The 25,558-nt window shown below is 44.8% G+C and overlaps 1 protein-coding gene across 3 annotated transcripts in view; it reads left to right on the forward strand.

Moving 5' to 3' along the window:
* Positions 1 to 3,151: 3,151 nt before the first annotated feature.
* The window catches only part of TRIOBP (TRIO and F-actin binding protein), a 55,254-nt gene continuing 32,847 nt past the window's right edge, over positions 3,152 to 25,558 (forward strand). Inside the window, exons 1-3 of one of the 3 annotated variants that reach the window (XM_077276549.1) lie at positions 3,152 to 4,778; positions 19,835 to 19,891; positions 20,612 to 20,680. In XM_077276549.1, coding sequence (XP_077132664.1) covers positions 3,588 to 4,778; positions 19,835 to 19,891; positions 20,612 to 20,680 — 1,317 coding nt within the window. In that variant the 5' untranslated portion in view covers positions 3,152 to 3,587. Of the gene's footprint in view, positions 4,779 to 12,018; positions 12,329 to 19,480; positions 19,674 to 19,834; positions 19,892 to 20,611; positions 20,681 to 25,558 lie in introns of those variants that run through there. The other 2 variants (XM_077276551.1, XM_077276550.1) reach the window with 2 other exon arrangements.

The following is a 25,558-nucleotide window of genomic DNA, read 5'->3' on the forward strand; positions in this document are numbered from 1 at the left end:
AGGAGAGAGCGTCCCTCTCCCATCATTCCCTACTCTGCCTCTGACACTACCGCTGCGGGTGCGCGATGATGTCATCGCGCACTCGCTGTGTGTCAGGCAGTGCAGCGGCAGCCGCCGAGACCGGAGCAGGGAGGGAGCAGCGCGGCGCGGGAACGTTGAGAGGTGAGGAGTGGTTTTGGTTTTTTTTGGTAACTATAACTGAGTACTGGACTATGGGGACATTCTTGGGGGGAGGGAGCTTTGCTGTATACTACATGTCTGTGCTGTATACTACATGTCTGTGCTATATACTACATGGCTGTTCTATATACTACATGGCTGTGCTATATACTAGGTGGGCCGTGTTATATACTACGTGGGCTGTTATATGCTACGTGGGCTGTGCTATATACTACATGGCTGTTCTATATACTACGTGGGCTGTGTTATATAATATGTGGCTGTCCTATATACTATATGGGCTGTTATATGCTATGTTGGCTGTGCTATATACTACATGGCTGTGCTATATACTACGTGGGCCATGTTATATACTACGTGGGCTGTTATATGCTACGTGGGCTGTGCTATATACTATATGGCTGTTCTATAAACTACGTGGGCCGTGTTATATACTATGTGGCTGTGCTATATACTACATGGCTGTTCTATATACTACGTGGCTGTGTTATATGCTATGTGGGCTGTTATACTGTATACTACATGGCTGTGTTATATGCTACGTGGCTGTGCTATATACTACGTGGGCTGTGTTATATACTACATGGCTGTGTTATATGCGATCATGAATCGTGGTATGTGTTAAAGGGGGGGCCCACTGAGACTCTTTCGCCTGGGGCCCTCAAAAACCTGGAGCCGGCCCTGCCTGAACCCCATTGAAAACCTCTGGAATGTAGTCAAGAGGAAGATGGATAGTCACAAGCCATCCAACGAAGAAGAACTGCTTACACTTTTATGACAGGAGTGGCATAAGGTCACCCAAAAGCAGTGTGAAAGACTGGTGGAAAGTATGCCAAGACGCATGAAAGCTGGGATTAAAAATCATGGTTATTCCACCAAATATTGATTTCCGAACTGTTCCTGAGATAAAACGTTAATATTGTTTTAGTATTGTTATTTCTAAATGATTATGAACTTGTTTTTTTTTTTTTGCATTATTTGAGGTCTGCAAGCAATGCATCTTCGGAGACATGTTGTCAGAAGTTTATAGAATAAAAGAACAATTTACATTTTACTCAAAAATATACCTATAAAGAGAAAAATCAGACAAACTGAACATTTTGCAGTGGTCTATTAATTTTTGCCAGGGCTGTATATGAGAAATGTGCAGAAGGGAAGGAGGGAATATAAGACATCTATATAATCCCAGCAGATGATGCACTCAACCACCTAGAAAACCATAGATGTAAATCTGCACATGCAAGAACACGGTACACGCAGGTACACAGCTTTAATAAAACACAACATTTACATTTTTCTTATCAAGCTACAATTGGAAAAAAACCTATGGACATAAACTATAAAAAATATATTTTGCTATCCCGTTAAAGGGAGTCTGTTCATACTAAATGACTTACAGAGGAAAATTACTCCCTATAAAAAAAATCATGCCTGTAGTTTAGATTTCACTCTTTTGGTTTTACAGAAAAAATATTTTTATTACATATGCTAATGACGGGTCCTCGATGTACCCTTTTGGCCAAGGGTTCGGGGCATTGTTCTGCCCCCTTAATTAGCATCCTCCGCACTTCCACTTGGCTTGACTGACAGAGCTCGTGTGCTGGAGAAAGCACTGCTTCAATTGAAACCACGACCTTGCCCATCCCACTGACTCTGTAGGAGTCTAGCCAGTGCGGGCACCCACAGTATCGGTGCACCGTTCTACCCACTCATCCCTCTCTCCTCTCTTGCATCGGCCGCCCGCTACTGTGTGATCCTGTGTACTTCGAGCGGCAGGACAGGAGAGAGGGGTGAGCGTGTGGCTGTACTGACACTATGTGTGCGCACTTGCTGGGCACCTGCAATATCAGGGTTTTAACTCAAGACACTGCTCTAGCAAGCGAGCGCTGTCAATCAAGCTAAGGCCACGTTCACACTATCAGTATTTTACATCAGTATTTGTAAGCCAAAACCAGGAGAGGAACAATCAGAGGAAAAGTATAATAGAAACACGTCACCACTTCTGTATTTATCACCCACTTCTGGTTTTGGCTTACAAATACTAATGTGAAATACTGACCAAAAACTGAATATGTGAACTGTAGCCTAAGGGGAAGAACAGAGGAGGCTAAGTGAGTGGCTACAATGGTGCAGTGAGTATTTGGCCACACCAAAAAGTGCACCGAGGACCCATTATTTGAATATCTAATAAATAGGTTTTTATGTAAAACTAAAGCCGTGAGTCTATAGGACAGGTATTATTTTTATGGTGTCTAAGTTCCCTATATGACTGAATAAGGGGTTACATTTGAAATTTGGGGCAGAAAGACTCCCATTAAATAACAAGAAAAAATAAAGATGACACATTTCCTTTAAGTGGGAAGCCGCAGAAAACAGCATCTTTGATTTTCAAAACAGCCGTATCCTCACATTGCTTCTTAAAGCAATTCCACTGCTACTAAATAATCGCTTGATCACTCTATAGGAAAACATAGATATACTACATAGATATAGTAACAGTCAGAATATCATGTAACCTGCATACTCTGAGTTTTTCCTTCGCTGTATTCTGTAAATGTACATTTTTCCCTCCGTGCTTGCTGGGTGGGCTGGCTCTTTCTGGAGTAATGTAAATCTCCAAACAGCTGTTCCCTTCCCTTCTCCCACTCATGCTAATTCACTGAGACATTGAGAAGCTGCAGCTGCATCCCCTTCCTCTCCCCTCCGCCCTTCTATTTACTGTTTTTCACGTCACACATTTTTTTTTTCAGTTAAGTTGATTTTCGATCATTTATAGAAAGTGGAGAAGTTTGCAGACAGATTTATTCTGATTGCCACATTTGGAATGGGGAAGGCTTTTCCTCCTTCCTGTGGATCAACAGAGCAGCATAAGTTGAACTAGATAGACTTCTATTTTTTCTAAATGTCCTCCCAAACGTCTTGTTTTGCTGTGATTTTTTTAAAAAGCGCAGCACACTACTGACACTGAAATAAATATTTTTTTGCTAATTGTTTTTTTTTTACTGCAGAATTACCAAGCAAGTATTCCAAGAACATCTGCAGAGCCAGCAATTCGCCACTTCGACAGCTCGCAATATAAAAAATCTGAGAGGTCCCAAAAAGTGGAGCAGCAGTATAAACCATTGCCTACCAATAACTCAGAGTCATACTACACTGGATCTAACCACTTACATCACACACAGCGTTCTCTCTCGTATGGGTCTCTTCACGAGAATGAGCAGCTCTATACTGAAGCCAACTCTATACAAGAGTCAAAAAATGTGGGGTGGTCACAATACAAGCCTGCGGGGCCACTTTCCTGCCACACACCAGAACCGCAAAAACAACAGTTTTTGGGTTTTTCTGAAATTGAAAGTTTACCTCTTAAAATTGAACTGAGGGCAACTGGAACGCAAACAGAAAAGGAAATGTCAGCAAATGGTACTGTGATCTGCAAAGGAAGCCCACCTGAGTCCGAGAGTAGAAAGTCACAGGGCCCGCCATTATTATCAGATACTAAATTACAAAATATTCAAGATCCACCATTCTTTCCACCAGAATCTGGCAACAAGTCTCCACCTGAGTTTATGAAATGGAAACTGCAAAAGGTACAAACCCCCTCCCCACATTCCAGCAGCTCCCCCAATTCACATGATCATTTCAGTGAGCCTAATCATGGTAATCTGAAGGATTATAAATCCAGTGCTCCCGAGATCGTCCATAATGATGCTGTAAGCTCACCAACAAAAAAATCTCCTAGGGTAGAATCTTCAGTATTAGAAAAGCCGGCATCTCAGCACCCCAAACTCAAAACATCCCCTACGGTAGAATCTACAGTATTAGAAAAGCCAGCTTCTCAGCACCCCAAACTCGAAAAATCTCCATCTAAAGGAATGATAGACCTAAACAACAGAGATTGCCCTTATGAAAAGGAAAGTCTACAACAATCACATTCACCATCATCAAGTTATTCTCCAGAAGAGGTCAACAGTACTGAAGAACTAAATTATAACCCAGGAAGGTCTCTGTATAAGCCGGCAGGCCCTCTTTCTTGTTTCAGGCCAGAACCACAGAACCAAGTACTTGTGGCATGGTATAGTGGCACCGAAAGCCCGCTGTCCAAAGTTGTGCTAAGGCCAACGAGAACTGTCATCGAGACGTCCACAAATGATACTTCAGAATCTGCAGAAAGCAACTGCACCCATTCACATGATGTGGAAGTCCAAAAAGAGCCAAGGTGTCAGAATGTCTTGGATGGGAGTGAACGTCCACCAGAAGCTCGAAGCAGGCCTCATACTCCATCGGAAAACTTAAAAACGGGTCATGAGAAGCTACATATGGCTCCAAAAAATACCCTTCAGAAGGATTATCAGAGACCTCCTTCTCCAGAATATATCACCTATGACCTGAAGGAATTAGACTTATCAGATGCTTGTGAGATGCTTCACAATGTAATAATGTCTCCTCGCTCTAAGTCACCTTCAGATGAAATGTCATTCACTACAGGATTTATACATGTGCAGGACGGTGAATATTGCCCTGCGGATAGCAGTACTGAAGAATACGAAGAAGACTGTGACATCGATCTGTACCTGAACACAATGGCCAACCACAGACAGGTAAGGCCCACAATGAAGTCTTCCACTGGCTGATATTGTTTGCGTAATACACATTTATTAAAGGGGTTGTCCGGGGCACGTGGCTTATACATTGATGGCCTATTCTTAGGATAGGTCATCAGAATCTGTGGGGGTGCGACACCCGGTATCCCCACAGAACAGCTTTTTCCGGTGCCGGATGGATGTGTCGAGTTGCGGAACGACACAGCTTCGTCAGTTGTATAGTGGTCATGGCCGGGTACTGCACTCCCGCCTCTCATTGATTCGCCGTGGATGGAGCTGCGTAGCTATACACCTAAGCACTTCTGGCTGCCGCCAGCACCGGGAACAGCTGATCGGTGGGGGAATGCTGGGTATCACTCCCCCAACACCGATCTTATAATAATAATGTATCCGAACAATACACCACCAATGTAAAAGTCCCGGACAAGCCCTTTAATGCATTCATATTCACATGTATATTCCTGTCATTAACCAGGCTTGATTTTGGCATTACTAATTTTTGCCAAGAGAAAAGATAAATAATATTGGATGCAATAATGAGGTTACAGTTTGAAGGGCAATCCCACATTAATACTATATGTTAAAGTATTACTTCGTAATTATATTGTCTTGTTTTCATGAGAACTGACTTCTCAAAGCTTGTCCTCTCCAGACTCATTCATGTGTTCTCTATGGGGAGAGCGGAGTAGACAGCTGCCAGACATACTTGTCAATTGCTTATCTGCTTGCAAAACAAAATGATTGGGAGATTAAATTTAATCTGCCTAATTAATAATTGTTGGAGGTAAATTGTCAGGAAGATCAGTGTCTGGCCCATAGATCTTAACAAATCATTTACATATAAGAAATGTCTCTGGAATAAGACATTGGATCACAGATGCCACTGTATCAATTTCTTCAGCTTCCTATGACCTATATGCCCATATACACAATTTAGAAAGGTTAATCCTACTGACAGATTCCCTTTAATTCCAAGTGAGTGTTATCTGAGTTTTTACTGGGGGTGTGTACTTCTTCCCCCTGTATGACGTTGACCAATCAAAAGCAGGTAGCAACACTCAAAGGAAAGAACACGCCCCCACCGTAGCTTAGAGCAGGTGTCTCAGTGTGTGAGATGTAATGATACCGCCCTGATCTCCTGGTCTAGCCTCCTACATGAGTCAGTGTGGGGGAGAGGCAGCACAGCTCAGTTTACATGTGTCACATACAAACTCTTCTGAGAAATCTGATCCAAGCTATGGTGGGGATGTGTTCTTTTTTCTGTCTGTTGAGTGAAGTGTTATGTGTTTATGATTGGTCAGCATCATACAGGGGGAAGTGAAAACTATGTAATAACACCAACTTGGATATAAGAAAGTTAACTCATTTTATTCTGCTCTGCAGTCACCATTACGTGTCCAGTTCAACACCACAAATTTGGTGAAAGGTGCTCTTTAACTTTTGAGCCATGGTATTCCTTCAATGCATTCAGTTTGCCTATAACTCAGTTTTTCAATTGGGTCAACTCTTTGGCTTTTGAATTTTTTATGTTTCCCAAGTCAAAGCAAAGTGCAGTTTTTCACAGATGAAAAAAAGCAGGATTTTCGGAGTTTTTCCTGCGTTTTTGTTGTCTCTTGTGCATGTTGATAAAAGTTTAGTGCAGCAAAAACGGATACCTGCGTATTTTGCACTTGCCCATTGTTTCCAATGGGTGGAAAACTCTGAAAATACACTGAAAAAATGCTGAAAGTAGTGACACGCTGCAGTTTGCAAAAATGCAGCAGTTTTCCAAATCAGTCAGGAAAATAAAACCAAGGTGTGTACATGAGATTTCGGAAATCTCATAGACTTTGCTGGAACTGTAAAAAACAGCTTAAAATTTGCATAAAAAAGCTGTAAAAACGCAACGTGTGAACAGAGCCTCCTGCATGGATGACACAGGGATGGCAGTGCGCACTGAGTTCTTCACGCGGGCGTGTAACCCCTCTGATTCCGCAAGGCATTGCAGAGGGAACGAGCGCCCTCTCTGCTCCCATCGGCATAACGCGATGCGCTCACGTTATGCCAATAGTCTCCATGGTGAACCCAGGCCAAAAGATGGCCGCGGGGTCACTCATGGACGGTGGCCTGTAAGCTCCTGCTACGAGCTGACGCCTCCTCCCTGCATGCCAGATGCTGATCTAATACCCTACAATACAGAAGCACTGCAGAGTATTAGATCAGCGATCCGTCAGTGTAAAGTTGATCTTCCATCCTGGGACAATGTAAAAAAGTTTTAAAAAAAAAGTTAATACATTTTGTAAGAATATTAAAAAAATAATAATAATAATCATAAAATCAAGAAAAGAAGAATAAATTTTAATCAAATAAATACATTTATTTATGTAAAAAAAACGACAACCCATATTTGGTATCACCACGTTCAGAAGGACCTTACCTCTTATGGTACGTTTTAATCACAATAATTTGCCCCAAGTAACTCAACCCGTATTTCATAAGGGTTCACGCACCACAAATAACTAGATATCACACTGATAGAAACCAGTATGTAAAAAATGGTGCCAAAAATTGGTACTCACTGAATAAAAGTATATCTTTATTGTAAAGACAATTAAAAACATGATAACTAGAAAGGTGATAGATCAAAAAAATGAAGAGGGACTACAAAGCCCTGGGGTATCCTACAACAAAAACCCACTGATGTACGCAAGCCCCAAACAGAAAATCCAATTTAATCACAAAGGTGCTCAGATGATAATAATAGTTGCAATATGCAATAAAGAAGACAAAATGTGAAAAACGCTAATAGTAGCAGCAAAATAACAGGCGACTCCTGTAGAAGCAGAGCGAAACGCGCGTCGGGGCAGAGGGGCGCCTGGGAATCTCCACCAGCAATTTACTAGGCATGTAACGCCCTGTTATCCATTTTAGATTTTATACTGTTTGGGGCTTGAGTACATCAGTGGGTTTTTGTTGTAGGATACCCCAGGACTTTGTAGTCTTTCTTCATTTTTTGATCTAGCACCTTTCTTATCATGTTTTTAATTGTCTTTACAATAAAAATATACTTTTATTCAGTAAGTACCAATTTTTGGGATCATTTTTTACATATTGGTTTCTATCAGTGTGATATCTATTTTGGTACGTGCCCATAATCCGGAATAGCAGTGTTTTGGACGTAGCTCACCTGCACTGTGTCCAAAACGCTGCGTTCTACGTTAGAAATCCCATGCCCACTGTGCTCCTATTTGACGCTGCGTAAACTCACCCACGGTGCAGGTTTACAAGCCGCAGCATGTCTCTGCAACAGAAATTTCCACAATAGAATGCATTGGATGTGGTAAATCTGTATTGCTCAGTGATCACATGCGGATTCACTTGCGTGATTAGAATGCAGTGTTTTGGATGCACCAAAAAAACACTGCATCCAAAACGCTGCTACCTCCTGACCGTGGGCACGTACCCTAAAACTGTCCCACTAGTTAGCCCCTTCAGTGAACACCATTAAAAAAAATAAATAAAAAGACGAGGCAAAAAACAATTATCATTATACCGCTAAGCAAAAAAGTGGAATAAAATGCGTTAAAAAAGACAAATATAAATAAACATGGTAGCTCTGAAAACATCATCTTGTCCTAGAAAAAACAAACTGCCATAAAGCTCAATCAGGGGAAAAATAAAAATGTTATAGCTCTCAGAATAAAGAGATACAAAATTAATTATTTTTTCTATAAAAGTTTTTATTGTGTAAAAGAGCCAAAACATTAAAAAAAACCTATATAAATGTGGTATCGCTATAATCGTACTGACCCGAAGAATAAAACTGCCTTATCAATTTTACCACACACGGAACAGCATAAAAAAAAAACAATCCCTGAATTGCTGGTTTTTGCTCATTCTGCCTCCCAAAAATCAGAATAGAAAGCGATGAAAAGATGCAATGTGCCCAAAAATGGTGCCAATAAGAAAGTCAACTTGTCCTGAAAAAAACAAGCCCTAACATGACTTTGTCAGCAGAAATATGAAAAAATTATAGCTCTCAAAATATGGTGATGCAAACAACTAGTTTTTGAAAACAATAAAAGCGTCTTTTAGTGTGTGACAGCAGCCAAACATAAAAACTATATAACTCTGGTATCGCTGTAATCGCACCGACCCGAAGAATAAAGTCGCCTAATCACTTATAATGCATGAGGAATGGCATAAAAAATAAATAAAACTAAATCTTCACATGCTGTTCTGCCTCCCAAAGATCACAGTAAGGCTCAGCGCGCATTTATCCTGCGCACTGCACTGAGCGCTTACACTGGGGTTTCCGTGTAAAACTCTGAAATAGGTGATTCAGATGGAACCCCCGGCGGAAGATGTGATATAAAGAGGCAGATGGAGGCACTGTGGATGCCATATGACCCGTGATCCGACAGTGTCCGTCTTTTTAGGATTGTATAAAAGTGCCGTCCGCCACAGTTTTGTGCACTTCTGAAAAGAAGGACACCGCTGAACAGGGGCCAGAGTAACTCTGCTGCTTCATTATAGTGAATGGATCCCTAGGGGGTTTAATCTGAAACACGACACTCAGAGCTTTAGATGGAAACACCAAAGTGCTCAGGGTAGAGCGCCGGATAAAAGTGATCCCAACCGTTATGTAAAGTGTTCCCAATAAAAGCTTCAACTCAGTCCACAAAAAAAGCAAGTCCCCACTCAGGTCTGTCATCTGTTAACAAAAATAAAGGGGGCTTCCACGTTACTGGTAGCACAAAGGCTCTGGAAAAGCTCTATGGCTCCTTGCCTCCCAAAAGTAATTCCCCAAATTCTCCACTCCCAAATTCAACTGCCCCCCTCCCTTCTGAGCACCACATTGTGCCTAAAACGCATAAAGGCTATGTGCACACGTTGCAGATTCGTGTGTGGATTTTTCCGCACAGATTCTGAAAAATCCACAGGTAAAACGCCCGGCGTTTTTACACCTGCGGATTCCGATTATGGAACAGGTGTAAAACGCTGCAGAAACCGCACAAATAATTGACATGCTGCAGAAAATAAACCGCAGCGTTTCCGCACAGTATTTTCCACAGCATGTGCACTGCGGATTTGGTTTTCCATAGGTTTACATGGTACTGTACAACGCATGGAAAACTGGTGCGAATCCGCAGCGTCAAATCCACACCGTGTGCACATACCCATAGCGTCCACGTTTGCCATTTCTGTAGCACTAATTTACAGGTGCACGCCTCCAGAAGCATGAGATGGGCACAGTGTACTGATGACTAGAATGGCAGATTTGCAATTTTCACTCCGCAACATCCACTGCTGCCTCTTTCTGGAAAACACCCATGGAGTCAAAATTGTCACTACACCGGCTGTAGATAAATTCCCACAGGGATACAGGTAATTTCCCCTTGGGGGGGGGGGGGGGGGAATTGTGCTCTTCTAGCACTTAGGGGCTCTGTATATGGAGTCTGCAAACTACTCTAGCAAAATCTGTGCTCCAGGAGGCAAATAGTGCTCTGTTCTTCCCGTGTCTCTCCGTATGGCTAAGCAGTACTGTACAGCCACATATGGGGTATTGCCACATTCAGCAGGCATTGTGGGACACATTTTGGAGCCATTTTTACCTATTTCCCAGTTTTAAAATGTAAAATATGGGGCTGAAACAACATTCTGGTGGTAATAAATGTAATTAATTTTTCTTCACTGCCCAATGGTATAAAATTCTGTGACCCACCTGTGGTGTTAATATGATCACTACACCCCTAGATGAATTCATTGTGAGGTGTAGTTTGTAAAATGGGGTCACTTATGGGGGGTTCTGCACCTTAGGGGCTCTGTCAATGTGACATGGCACCCACAAACCAGTTCAGCAAAATGTGAACTCCGATATGGCGCCTCTTCCCTTCTGAGCTTTGCACTGTGCCTTAAACGTAGTTTTGGACCACATATGGGGTATTGGCGTAATCAGGAGAAATTACACAACAAATTTTAGGGTCCATTTTCCCGTTACCTTGTGAAAATAAAAATTGGGGGCTACAATTATTTGTGGGAAAAAAAATATTTTTTTATTTTTATGGCTCAATGTTTTAAACTTCTGTGAAGCACCTGGGGGTTGAAGTTGCTCACCACACATCTAGATAAATTCCTTTAGAGGTCTAATTTCCAAAATGGTGTCACTTGTGGGGGGGTTTCCACTGTTTAGGCACATCAGGAGCTCTCCAAATGCAACCTGACGCTCACAGAACATTCCATCAAAATCTGCGTTACAAAACGTCACTCCATCCTTTCCGAGCCATCCCATGTACCCAAACAGTAGTTTCCCCCTCAGGAGACATTGCACAACACATTTTGGGATCCATTTTCTCCTGCTACCTTGTGAAACTAAAAAAAATGGGGCTAAAAACATTTTTGTGGGGTAAATGTGAATTTTTTTATTTTCATGGCTCTACATTATAACCTTCTGTGAAACACCTGGGGGTTTAAGCTCTAGATAAGTTCCTTGAGGGGTCTAGTTTCTAAAATGAGGTCACTTGTGGGGGGGTTTCCACTGTTTAGGCACATCAGGGGCTCTCCAAACACAACATGATGTCTGCTAATGATTTCAGGAAATCTTGCATTCAGTCAAATGACGCTTATTCTATTCCGAGCCCTGTTGTGCGTCTAAACAGTAGTTTTCCTCCACATGAGGTATCTGCGCACTCAGGATAAATTGCACAACAAATTGCAAGGTGCATTATCTCCTGCTGCCCTTGTGAGAAAAAAAAATGGGGCTAAAAAACATTTTTGTGAGGACACGCTGTGCTAGTCGCACAGCAGATGGGACAAGGAGCTGCTTGCTGTTACACTATTTTGTCAGGAAAATGGCGCAGTCTAGTGCTCTGGTGACGTTTTGGCACGTCCATGTGGGGAACATATAAGGTGCAGTTGTTCTGATGCTCAGTGTAGTCCGTCACTGGCCGCCGTGTCCGGGAGCAGCAGCGCTGAGGCCTATGGCACCTGCTGTACCCAGGGTTGTGCCCACAGCAGCGGTGGCAGGTGTGGCACCTCCCGAGGGGCCGTGCTGTCACCTGCAAGGTCCGAGAATGAGCCACCCACCAGCCCCATAGCAAGTAGCAGGACAGCAATGGCTATAAGAAAAACAGCACTACAAGTCCCAGCAACTTCTTCCAAACTTCTCTGCTTAACCACAAGGCCTTGTGACACTACTGCCCCCATTATGCTCAGTATGCTGGGAGTTGTCGTCCCACAGGAGCTGCAGACAAGCTCTCTTCTTGCCCGGTATCTGCACGGTGGGGCAGCAGCTCCGGCACAGTGTGTCAGTTCCTGCAGTCAGTGTGCACTTCCTATGTGACCTCCTCCTCCTCCCGCCGGTTCCTCCTTCCTCGCTCGGGTACTTTTCCTGTCCCCTCCCAGGAAGTTTCTAAAGAGAAAAAAAATAGAGGAAACGCAGAAGGGAAAAGTTCCTAAAAACGACGAAGTTGGGGACTTTACCGTGAGGCCATTAGAAGAGGCGGGAGCCGTGCCCGGGCGTGCGAGAGCAGGACACGGAGGAGACTGGACACGGAGGAGCCATGACGGTGAGACTGCAGGCACGGGGTGCAGCACCTCACCTGGCGGCACCGGCCATTACCGGCGTGGGTGACCGGGGAAGCGTGCTGCATTACCTCTGTGCCACCCCCTATATCACCTCTGCGTCCCCTATATAACCTCTGCTTCTCCCCCCCTCACCCCATACCACCTCTGCACTCCCCTACCCCATACCACCTCTGCACTCCCCTACCCCATATCACCTCTGCTCCACCCTGGCACCCAATATCAGCTCTTCTCTACCTGCACCCCGTGCCCCCTGCACCCCATACCACCCGTGCCCCCCGTCACCCCATACCACCCGTGCCCCCCGCACCCCATACCACCCGCACCCCATACCACCCGTGCCCCCCGCACCCCATACCACCCGTGCCCCCCGCACCCCATATCACCCGTGCCCCCCGCACTTTTGTACCCTCAGGGCAGGAGAGCTGCCCCCTCTGTGCGACCTGTCCACCACTACAGCTGTGGCAACAGTGCAGTGATATGTGAGGTGGTCTCCTTAGTGGGCTCACGCGGGCCCTGGAGCTTAGGAGACCCCAGCAGAGAAGTCCTATAGACCGGGGATGACTGGGGGCCCTGTTGGAGATTTTGCATTGGTGTCTGGGAGCTAAACCCTGCAGCAGCCATAACGGCGGCCATACTGCTAAACAGCGTGTCCAAAAACACATGGTTAAAGGGGTTGTCCACTTTAAGTTTGTTATAAATAAATAAAAAAACAAAACCTACAAATGCGCTTTACACTCGGCGTCTCCTCAGCTGCTATCTGTTATTGTCTGCAGCGCTGACATCCCTGCAGGCCATCATTGAGTTCAGGGGCTTTTTGTTTTCATTCACTTCCATGTAATCCCGGAAGGGCAGGTCCTCTCCATCAGTCTGTCCGGTGTGCTTTCTTTTGGTGCTTGGCATGTCTCCCCCTCCTGTGCATCATGGAGTCAGTGGTGCTATAGACATTCAGTAATAAATCAGTGACACAGTTCAGTCTTTGGTGCGATTCCCGCGTAGCTCAGTGACGTGTTCTCGGTGCTGTCACCCTTCAGTAATGTCCGGCTGTGGTGCTAGTTCACACAGGGGTTTGGTCCGTATGGAGTCTCCGCGCAGTATTCCTGTCCGATTTACAGAGCACATAAATAATAGTCAGCGCCTGCACCCGTCCGCTGTCTGGGCGAGCACACAGACATGTCCGCTGGTTATGAATGTGACTGGTCAGTGCTTGTCTGAACGTAGCCTTAGGCCTTGTGCGCTGACTGTATCCAAGAACAGGAAGAATTGTTGTTTTCCCATCAAAATGAACGATTTAATTATCAATGTCTGGGGTCTCTCGGGGGCTGCTGGTATTCATGGTAGGACTAGTCTGGCAGTGCTGTTCGTAAACCAACAGCCATACGTTTTTCTTGTTTGGGGGGACGAGGCGCCTTAGGAGGAAATTCTGCAACACTGCAGTGAGGTGACACTTCCTGGAAGTCACTAACCCTTCACATTGTCAGGCTTTACAGCACTGTCTATTTACTGTACAGTAATGGTCATTAACCTGTCGCTTACCAGAAGGTACAGAACTACAACTCTCAGCATCTTGGGAACTGAGAACGGCTGGCGAGCCACAGGCTGCGGACCACCATTGTAACGGAGGAGATCGGTCACAGTGCTGTGCTCCACTTACTCCCAGCATCCGTCCTGGGGGGCTACATGGACAACTGGGCAAGAAATGATCAGGTGCTGTCTGTCCGGGGTCTCCGGAGCCCCCATATTAAAAGCATTGTCTGGGATGAAACAACCCCTTTATATAATTTGGGGAAGGACTTGTCAAAAATAGTAACAGACATGACATATAATTGGGGTATTAAGAGGGGTTCTCCATCATTCTGCCTGCCAATCTGTACTGTCTGTATGCTCCCCGCTTCTGCTGACAGTGTCTGTAATTGTCTGCAGCGCTGATATTACATCAACAACACTGCAGCCAATCTGAAATGATGGCACATGGCGCTGAACTCACTGATTGTCTGCAGTGCTCAGCACTGCAGACAATAATAGACAATGGGACCAGCGGAGGAGACTCAGATCCCCGTGTTCTTGTGTGCCCCTCCATGTCTTCTCGCAGGCAGAGGAAGGGGGGACCCAGTGCTGGACCACTCAGGTGAGAGGACACTTTCTACACATCATGTAGACAGACATCTGGCTGTCGTCCCCTTATTAATTGCCCCAAGGTGCTGCATAAAGTGAATAAAAACATTCTATATTTTCCTCCAGGAGTGGCACTGATTCTCCGCTCTCAGCCCTGTGCCCCCTGCCGGTCTCCTGAAATAACCTGCTACTACTGATTGGCTGCAGCGTTTACCTCTCTTGTCCAAGTGGAAGAAACAATGTTTTATGTCAGGAGTTCAGCAAGGACACAGGGCTGACAGCAGAGCAGCGGTGCTGGTCCAGAAAGTAACTACAATTTATTTTTTATTTGCTTTATGCTGTTTTTCTTTTTTTGTGAATAAAAAAGTAAATTTTCCTTTTTTTTTTTGTTGTCATATTCGTTGGCATTTTTTATTTATTTATTTTTTTTCACCGGATCCTTAAAAAAGTCACAAGCCGTTCTTGAATTTTGCACAAAGTAAACCAAAAAGTATCTTCTATTTTATTTAATTTTATTTTTTTTTTTAGCTTAAAAAGTCACATAGTTCTCAAAAAAGTCACAAAAGTTGTGCAAAAAATTTGTCGTGTACATAGAATTATTACTGGAGTAAATTTTGAAACTGTTCGAAAAGTTGCAAATGATAAATGAGGTGAATATATCTAGTAAGCCCACAGTGCCAAAACAAACCCCAGACTAAGTGCAAAAGTAATGATGAATCAGTGCCATTGACTCAGAGGTTGCTTTATCAGACAATGGACACTGGACCAGTGCACAGAACACAACTTTCTCTTGTGTCCATCACAGGCTTAAAACTAAAACATATTTGAGAGTGAACCCTACAGAAAACTAATAGACCATATAAATCAGTCCAGAAAGTAGTAGTAATCGATGTACAGTGGCATTAAAAGTTTGGGCACCCCTAGTCAAAATTACTGTTATTGTGAACACTTAAGCATGTTGAAGATATGATCTCTAAAAGGGCTAAAGTTAAAGATGACACATTTCCTTTGTATTTTCGGCAAAAAAAGGTAATTTTTTTACATTTTAAAAATGACAAAAAGGAAAATAGGCCGATGCAAAAATTTACGCAACCTTGCAAATGTGTGCGCTCATAACTTTGACCAATGTTTCAGACCTTAATTGGCCTGTTAGGGTTATGGCTTGTTCACCATCATTGTTAGGAAAGGCCAGGTGATGCACATTTCCCAGCTTTATAAATTCCCAGCCTCCTCTAACCTTGTGCCAAAAACAGCAGCCATGGGTTCCTCTAAGCAGCTGCCTAGTACTCTGAAAATGGTGGAGGCCCAAAAAGCACGACAAGGTCATAAGAAGATAGTAAAGCGAATTCAAGTTTCCCTTTTCTCAGTTCGAAATGTAATTAAGAAATGGCAGGTGACAGGAACAGTGGAGGTCAAGATAAGGTCTAGTGGACCATGCAAAAATTTCAGTGAGAGCTGCTTGTAGGCTTGCTAGGGAGGCAAATCGGAACCACCCGCTTGATTGCAAGATATCATCAGAAAGACTTAGCAGACACTGCAGTTGTGGTACATACGGTAGTTCTACTGTTCAGAGACACCTGCACAAATATAGCCATCAAGAGTCATCAGAAGAAAACCTCTCCTGCGTCCTCATCATAAAATTCAGTGCCAGAAGTATGCAAAAGAACATCTGAACCAGCCTGATGCATTTTGGATACAAGTCCTGGGGACCGAAGAGGTTAAAATAGAACACTTTGGCCACAATGATCAAAGGTATGTGTGTGAAGAAAAAAGGGCACAGAATTTCAGGAAAAGAACATCTCGCCAACCATTAAGCACTGGGGAGGGATCAACCATGTTTTTGGTTTGTGTTGCAACCAATGGCACGGGGAACATTTCATGGGTAGAGAGAAGAATGGATTCAATGAAATTTCAACAAATTCTTGATGCAAACATAACACCATGTGTAAAAAAAAGCTGAAGTTGAACAGAGGATGGCTGGGTAATGATCCTAAACACACGTCAGAATCCAGACTAGACTATCTCAAAAGGCGCAAGCTGAAGGTTTAACAATGGCTCTCACAGTCCCCTGATCTGATCATCATTGGAAATCTGTGGCTAGATCTCAAAACAGTAGAGATTGCAAGACAACCCAGGAATCTCACAGAACTGGAAGAATTTTCCAAGAAAGAATGGATTAAAATCCCTCAAACAAGAATTGAAAGGCTCTTGGCTGGCTACAAAAAGGGTTTACAAGCTGTGACACTTTCAAATGGGGGTGCTAATAGATACTAAACGTACAGGGTGCACAAACTTTTACATTGACCCAGTTTCCTTTTTGTAATTTTCAAAATGTAAAATATTAAAAAAATATATATAATTTTTTTTTTTTGCATAAAATGCAAAGCAAATGTGTCATCTTTAACTTTAGGCCTTATAGATTTCATTTCATTTTCATCTCACTTAACTGTTCACAATAACAGTAATTTTGACCAGGGGTGCCCAAACTTTTACATGCCACTGTATATGATGTTTACCCCAGGGCTATGGACATCTGTGATGCTGGAATTATTTATGGCCTGAGAGGCGTAGGCCATCATTATCAATTAATGACATTAATTACCATTAATTGTTGCCTTATGAGAACACCATTATTAGTAAGGCGAGGTGTAATATCCGCATTAGTGCCCTTGTTACGATTAGTTATTTTCCTCCCCCTGTCTATGACTCAATGCTCTGCACGTTACTACATGTATTATGTAATACTAGTATTTCCAGACTCCGTAATATATGGTACAGCCGTCATTCATGGTTTTCAGCTGGTTATTGCTTCTTACTATGTCTGCCCATCCCGTGAGTTTAGTGTGCCATCGCCCCGGGGTCTTTCATTGTTATTGTGTCTCTCTCAGCTCTTCTTTCTCTGCTGATATTTGGTCGTGGATTGCGCCGTACGCCGTATATGTTAGCGTCAGGTTGTGTAATCTGGTTAGTTCTTCCTATTCCTTGTGTTCCTGTCATGTACACGGTCCCCTCATACACATCGCTAGTTGGGGTCACTTTTCTGTGATGGTTGTACAGGGTGTACACGGTCCCCTCGTACACATCGCTAGTCGGGGTCCCTTTTCTGTGATGGGTGTACACGGTCCCCTCGTACACATCGCTAGTCGGGGTCCCTTTTCTGTGATGGTTGTACAGGGTGTACACGGTCCCCTCGTACACATCGCTAGTCGGGGTCCCTTTTCTGTGATCTTGTACTGGGTATACACGGTTCCCTCATACACATCGCTAGTCGGGGTCTCTTTTCTGTGATCTTGTACTGGGTATACACGGTTCCCTCATACACATCGCTAGTCGGGGTCCCTTTTCTGTGATCTTGTACTGGGTATACACGGTTACCTCATACACATCGCTAGTCGGGGTCTCTTTTCTGTGATCTTGTACTGGGTATACACGGTTACCTCATACACATCGCTAGTCGGGGTCTCTTTTCTGTGATCTTGTACTGGGTATACACGGTTCCCTCATACACATCGCTAGTCGGGGTCCCTTTTCTGTGATCTTGTACTGGGTATACACGGTTCCCTCATACACATCGCTAGTCGGGGTCCCTTTTCTGTGATGGTTGTACTGGGTGTACACGGTCCCCTCGTACACATCGCTAGTCGGGGTCCCTTTTCTGTGATGCTTGTACTGGGTGTACACGGTTCCCTCATACACATCGCTAGTCGGGGTCCCTTTTCTGTGATGGTTGTACTGGGTGTACACGGTCCCCTCGTACACATCGCTAGTCGGGGTCCCTTTTCTGTGATGGTTGTACTGGGTGTACACGGTTCCCTCGTACACATCGCTAGTCGGGGTCCCTTTTCTGTGATGGTTGTACTGGGTGTACACGGTCCCCTCGTACACATTGCCTTTTCTGTGATGGTTGTACTGGGTGTACACGGTTCCCTCGTACACATCGCTAGTCGGGGTCCCTTTTCTGTGATGGTTGTACTGGGTGTACACGGTCCCCTCGTACACATTGCTAGTCGGGGTCCCTTTTCTGTGATGGTTGTACTGGGTGTACACGGTTCCCTCATACACATCGCTAGTCGGGGTCCCTTTTCTGTGATGGTTGTACTGGGTGTACACGGTTCCCTCGTACACATTGCTAGTCGGGGTCCCTTTTCTGTGATGGTTGTACTGGGTGTACACGGTCCCCTCATACACATTGCTAGTCGGGGTCCCTTTTCTGTGATGCTTGTACTGGGTGTACACGGTTCCCTCATACACATCGCTTGTCGGGGTCCCTTTTCTGGGTTTTCCAGGAATGTAATACCTATTCTTCCCGTACACCATCAGTATGAGATTGCGTGCTGGGACCCCCAACAATCAGCTGACAGAAGGCACCATGGCGCTTGGATATGGCACTCCTCACTATATTGACTGGTGCCGCAAGCTCTAACATACAGGTGAATGGCAGATGCTTGCACAATGCCAACTTTATTTGCCTGGGGCACCCGCCCATCTGATATTGATGACATACTAAGGTCAGGAAAATCCCGTTACTGTACGGAGATTTTTTTGATTATACCGCTTTGTAATACTTTGCACTATATAATTGCCATCTTGGACATCCTGAACGTGTCCTACAAAAGAAATCTTGCTATCGCACCATCACCATTGATACCTGAGCCCTGTAGTATGTAGCGTCCTATTAACCAGCTGCATGCTGACCGTTTCTCTGATCATTCAGTGTCTCCTATATACCAGTGGGGTATTGGGTGTCTGAAATGCTTATGCTCTCTATGGGGCAGTCTTACTTTTCGCCCATCTCATGCGGTATTCACAGGGTGAAACCAAATCTGCTACATCCGTCGTATGTCTCTCTCTGCCCCCCTTTGCCCTCGAACCAACGGGCCTGTGGCCAAGGGGCGGGTGTCACCAGCGTCCCTGCCATGCACACAACAACTCTGTAACTGGAGAAGGAAAAGGCTGGAGAGGGGGACAGGACTCAGTCACATCAGACTCTCGTGTGCTGGCGAGATAGAAGAAAAAATAGATTGAGTCCCCTAAATGTATAGATAGACTGGAGGAAGTCTGTAGGACACGGCTTAGGTCTTGTGGCCTGTGCGGCCATGACTGAAGAATTGCCTTCCAAGAAGGACAAACTTCATTGAGGCACCGTGGTGGTGAGACGTGCCCATGTTGCCCAGTAATGCACCCTCTGAGAGAGGTGCCAGCTCTGACCTGGAGGTATGAAGTCCTCCGCCAAGGACCACATCTATCCTCCTGTGGTGTTGCATCCCTTTCCTGTTCGGTCTCTGCTGTACACATACATAGTCGTATTAACCCCTTCCGCTCTTTTTGTACTACTGAATGTTCAGTTGCAGTCCATGTGTGTTTTCTCTCAACAGCCCGACCTGCTGAACTTCAAGAAGGGCTGGATGTCCTTGCTGGACGCAAATGGAGAGGTGAGTGTAGATCTGTGTGCTGTGATGGCTGTTACTTGGTCAGTAGTGGTGTGCTGTGAGCTCAGCTGTGGCTATAACCCCGGCCACCATAGCCACGTGTACATAGCTTTGCCCATGTACAGGGAATGTGTCCCTATGGGCTCGGGAGGTGGCCAACGTCTATGGCCAGACATGTAAGCATTGCATACAGTGTCCTCGGACCAGTAAGGGAATATTTATTCTCTTCTGTTTGCTGTATCCCTGGAGCCATTGTTTTCCCGGCCAGCTTACAAAGCCCTTACCTGCTGCCGGTGTTTTCCAGGTGTATATAATGTTAGCTACCAGCCTGATATACAGGATATTACAGCGGCGCTGTCTCTGGACACAGCGTGTAGAGCGCAGACCGGTCCACACAGAGGATGCATATAATACAACTGGTGCAGATCTGTGGCTGCTTGACGGGAGCCATGAGATTGTCCTCCTACCTCCCGGCATCCACAGCACTTCCTTTATTTAGCCGTCCTGGTTCAATGATACCTGTGCTTTATGCGCAATAACAGCATCACGCCAGGCCAGCAAATAATAATAAGATGCCACAAGGTTGGAGGCGAGTCCCAGAGGTCCCGTCTGATGGCCGCAGATTACTGACCTGACCGATGGACCGGGTCCTGTGACTAGATTGGCACCAAGTCCACATGTAATCATACTGAGGATGTAATTTACTTTTATCCTTCCTCGTAGTGGAAGAAGCACTGGTTTGTCCTGACAGATTCCAGCCTCAGATATTACAGAGACTCCAATGCCGAAGAGGTGAGCATCTAGTTTCCGAATGCGCTATTTTCTGTTTTTGATGTAAAGTGTCAATATATTAAAGGGGTTGTCCTGCCTTAAGGTACAAGTCTGCAGTCAATCTAACTTTTTGCCCCTAAATCTGAGTATATGTGTATGTAGTATCAGTGTGATAATGCACTCGCCTTTCGCCGCCTCTTCCATCATACAGCACAGTTCTGCTTCTCTTCTCGATGACATCACCTCTCTTCAGATTCTCCGGATCACACTGTGCCCTGCGTGACACGGAAGTGGCTTTTCCAATGGAAGTCTATGGAGTATCCGAATGAGGCCCCATAGGCTTACATTGTGATAGACTTCTGGCTCTCAGATAAAGTGATCCGAAGAGTCTGAAGACGTCACTCAGAAGAGGAGCAGAACTGTGCTAGATGTTGGAGAAGACAGCAGTAGGCGACTATATTAACCCCTTCATGACCCAGCCTATTTTGGCCTTAATGACCTTGCCATTTTTTGCAATTCTGACCAGTGTCCCTTTATGAGGTAATAACTCAGGAACGCTTCAACGGATCCTTGCGATTCTGAGATTGTTTTTTCGTGACATATTGGGCTTCATGTTAGTGGTTAAATTTGGGTCGATAATTTCTGAGTTTATTTGTGAAAAAAACGGAAATTTGGCGAAAAATTAGAAAATTTTGCAATTTTCACATTTTGAATTTTTATTCTGTTAAACCAGAGAGTTATGTGACACAAAATAGTTAATAAATAACATTTCCCACGTCTACTTTACATCAGCACAATTTTGGAAACAAATTTTTTTTTTGCTAGGAAGTTATAAGGGTTAAAATTTGACCAGTGATTTCTCATTTTTACAACAAAATTTACAAAACCATTTTTTTTAGGGACCATCTCACATTTCAAGTCAGTTTGGGGGTTCTATATGGCTGAAAATACCCAAAAGTGACACCATTCTAAAAACTGCACCCCTCAAGGTGCTCAAAACCACATTCAAGAAGTTTATTAACCCTTCAGGTGTTTCACAGCAGCAGAAGCAACATGGAGGGGAAAAATTAACATTTAACTTTTTAGTCACAAAAATGATCTTTTCGCAACAATTTTTTTATTTTCCCAAGGGTAAAAGGAGAAACTGGACCACGAATTTTGTCCAATTTCTCCTGAGTACGCCAATACCTCATGTGGGGGTAAACTACTGTTTGGGCACATGGTAAGGCTCGGAAGGGAAGGAGCGCCATGTGACTTTTTGAATGAAAAATTATCTCCATCATTAGCGGACACCATGTCAGGTTTGGAGAGCCCCTGTGTGCCTAAACATTGGAGCTCCCCCACAAGTGACCCCATTTTGGAAACTAGACCCCCCAAGGAACTTATCTAGATGCATAGTGAGCACTTTAAACCCTCAGGTGCTTCACAAATTGATCCGTAAAAATGAAAAAGTACTTATTTTTCACACAAAATTTCTTTTAGCCTCAATTTTTTCATTTTCACATGGGCAACAGGATAAAATGGATCCTAAAATGTGTTGGGCAATTTCTCCTGAGTACGCCGATACCTCATATGTGGGGGTAAACCACTGTTTGGGTGCAAGGCTCGGAAGGGAAGGCGCGCCATTTGACTTTTTGAATGGAAAATTAGCTCCAATCGTTAGCGGACACCATGTCGCGTTTGGAGAGCCCCTGTGTGCCTAAACATTGGAGCTCCCCTACAAGTGACCCCATTTTGGAAACTAGACCCCCCAAGGAACTAATTTGGATGCATAGTGAGCACTTAAAACCCCCAGGTGCTTCACAGAAGTTTATAACGCAGAGCCATGAAAATAAAAAATTATTTTTCTTTCCTCAAAAATGATTTTTAGCCCGGAGTTTTTTATTTTTCCAAGGATAATAGGAGAAATTGGACCCCAAATGTTGTTGTCCAGTTTGTCCTGAGTACGATGATACCCCATATGTGGGGGTAAACCACTGTTTGGGCGCACGGCAGGGCTCGGAAGGGAAGGCACGCCATTTGGCTTTTTGAATGGAAAATTAGCTTAAATCATTAGCGGACACCATGTCGCGTTTGGAGAGCCCCTGTGTGCCTAAACATTGGAGCTCCCGCACAAGTGACCCCATTTTGGAAACTAGACCTCCCAAGGAACCAATCTAGATGTGTGGTGAGCACTTTGAACCCCCAAGTGCTTCACAGAAGTTTATAACGCAGAGCCGTGAAAATAATAAATGTGTTTTCTTTCTTCAAAAATATTTTTTTAGCCCAGAATTTTTTAATTTTCCCAAGGGTAACAGGAAAAATTTGACCCCAAAAGTTGTTGTCCAGTTTCTCCTGAGTACGCTGATACCCCATATGTGGGGGTAAACCACTGTTTGGGCACATGCCGGGGCTCGGAAGGGAAGTAGTGACGATTTGGAATGCAGACTTTGATGGAATGGTCTGCGGGAATCATGTTACATTTGCAGAGCCCCTGATGTGCCTAAACAGTAGAAACCCCCCACAAGTGACCCCATTTTGGAAACTAGACCCCCCAAGGAACTTATCTAGATGTGTGGTGAGCACGTTCAACCCCCAAGTGCTTCACAGAAGTTTACAACGCAGAGCCGTGAAAATAAAAAATCATTTTTCTTTCCTCAAAAAAGATGTTTTAGCAAGCAATTGTTTATTTTCACAAGGGTAACAGGAGAAATTAGACCCCAATATTTGTTGCCCAGTTTGTTGTGAGTACGCTGATACCTCATATGTGGGGGTAAACCACTGTTTGGGCGCACGTCAGGGCTCTGAAGGGAAGTAGTGACATTTGAAATGCAGACTTTGATGGAATGGTCTGCGGGCGTCACGTTGCATTTGCAGAGCCCCTGATGTGCCTAAACAGTAGAAACACCCCACAAGTGACCCCATTTTGGAAACTAGACCCCAAAAGGATCTTATCTAGATGTGTGGTGAGCACTTTCAACCCTCAAGTGCTTCACATAAGTTTATAACGTAGAGCCGTGAAAATAAAAAATAATTGTTCTTTCCTCAAAAATTATGTTTTAGCAAGTAATTTTTTATTTTTGCAAGGGTAACAGGAGAAATTGGACCCCAATAGTTGTTGCCCAGTTTGTCCTGAGTACGCTGGTATCCCATATGTGGGGGTAAACCACTGTTTGGGCGCACGTCGGGGCTTGGAAGGGCGGGAGCACCATTTGACTTTTTGAACGCAAGATTGGCTGGAATCAATGGTGGCGCCATGTTGCGTTTGGAGACCCCTGATGTGGAAACCCCTCAATTCTAACTTCAACACTAACCCCAACACACCCCTAACCCTAATCCCAACTGTAGCCATAACCCTAATCACAACCCTAACCCCAACACACCCCTAACCACAACCCTAACCCCAACACACCCGTAACCCTAAATCCAACCCTAACCCTAATCCTAACCCTAATCCCAACCCTACCCACAACTGTAACCCCAACACAACCCTAACCCTATCTTTAACCCTAACCACAAGCCTAATCTTAACCCTATTTCCAACCCTAGCCCTAATTCCAACCCTAAGGGTACCGTCTCACATAACGATTTACCAACGATCACGACCAGCGATACGACCTGGCCATGATCGTTGGAAAGTCGTTGTGTGGTCGCTGGGGAGCTGTCACACAGACCGCTCTCCAGCGACCAACGATGCCAAGGTCCCGGGTAACCAGGGTAAACATCGGGTTACTAAGCGCAGGGCCGCGCTTAGTAACCCGATGTTTACCGTGGTTACCAGCGTAAAAGTAAAAAAAAAACAAACCGTACATACTCACATTTCGGTGTCCTTCAGGTCCCTTGCCGTCTGCTTCCCGCTCTGACTGAGTGCCGCCGTACAGTGAGAGCAGAGCACAGCGGTGACGTCACTGCTGTGCTGTGCTCTCACTTTCCGGCCGGCAGACAGTCAGAGCGGGAAGCAGACGGCAAGGGACCTGAAGGACACCGAAATGTGAGTATGTACGTTTTTTTTTGTTTTTTTTTTTACTTTTACGCTGGTAACCACGGTAAACATCGGGTTACTAAGCGCGGCCCTGCGCTTAGTAACCCGATGTTTACCCTGGTTACAAGCGAACGCATCGCTGGATCGCTGTCACAACGATCCAGCGATGACAGCGGGAGATCCAGCGACGAAAGAAAGTTCCAAACGATCTGCTACGACGTACGATTCTCAGCAGGGTCCCTGATCGCTGCTGCGTGTCAGACACAGCGATATCGTATGGATATCGCTGGAACGTCACGGATCGTACCGTCGTAGCGATCAAAGTGCCACTGTGAGACGGTACCCTAACTCTAATTCCAACCCTAACCCTAAGGCTATGTGCCCACTTTGCGGATTCGTGTGAGATTTTTCCGCACCATTTTTGAAAAATCCGCAGGTAAAAGGTACTGCATTTTACCTACGGATTTACAGCGGATTTCCAGTGTTTTTTTGTGTGGATTTCACCTGCGGATTCCTATTGAGGAACAGTTGTAAAACGCTGCGGAATCCGCACAAAATTGACATGCTGCGGAAAATACAACACAGCATTTCCGCACGGTATTTTCCGCACCATGGGCACAGCGGATTTGGTTTTCCATAGGTGTACATGGTACTGTAAACCTGATGGAAAACTGCTACGAATTCGCAGCGGCCAATCCGCTGCGGATCCGCGGCCAATCCGCTGCGGATCCGCGGCCAATCCGCTGCGGATCCGCGGCCAATCCGCTGCGGATCCGCGGCCAATCCGCTGCGGATCCGCGGCCAATCCGCTGCGGATCCGCGGCCAAATCCGCACTGTGTGCACATGCCCTAACCCTACCCCTAACACTAATTCTAACCCTAATTCTAACCCTAGTTCTAACCCTAGTTCTAACACTAACCCTAGTAGAAAAAAAATA

Source organism: Ranitomeya variabilis, chromosome 8 (genome assembly GCF_051348905.1).
Source record: "Ranitomeya variabilis isolate aRanVar5 chromosome 8, aRanVar5.hap1, whole genome shotgun sequence".
In the NCBI taxonomy this organism is placed as follows: Eukaryota; Metazoa; Chordata; class Amphibia; order Anura; family Dendrobatidae; genus Ranitomeya; species Ranitomeya variabilis.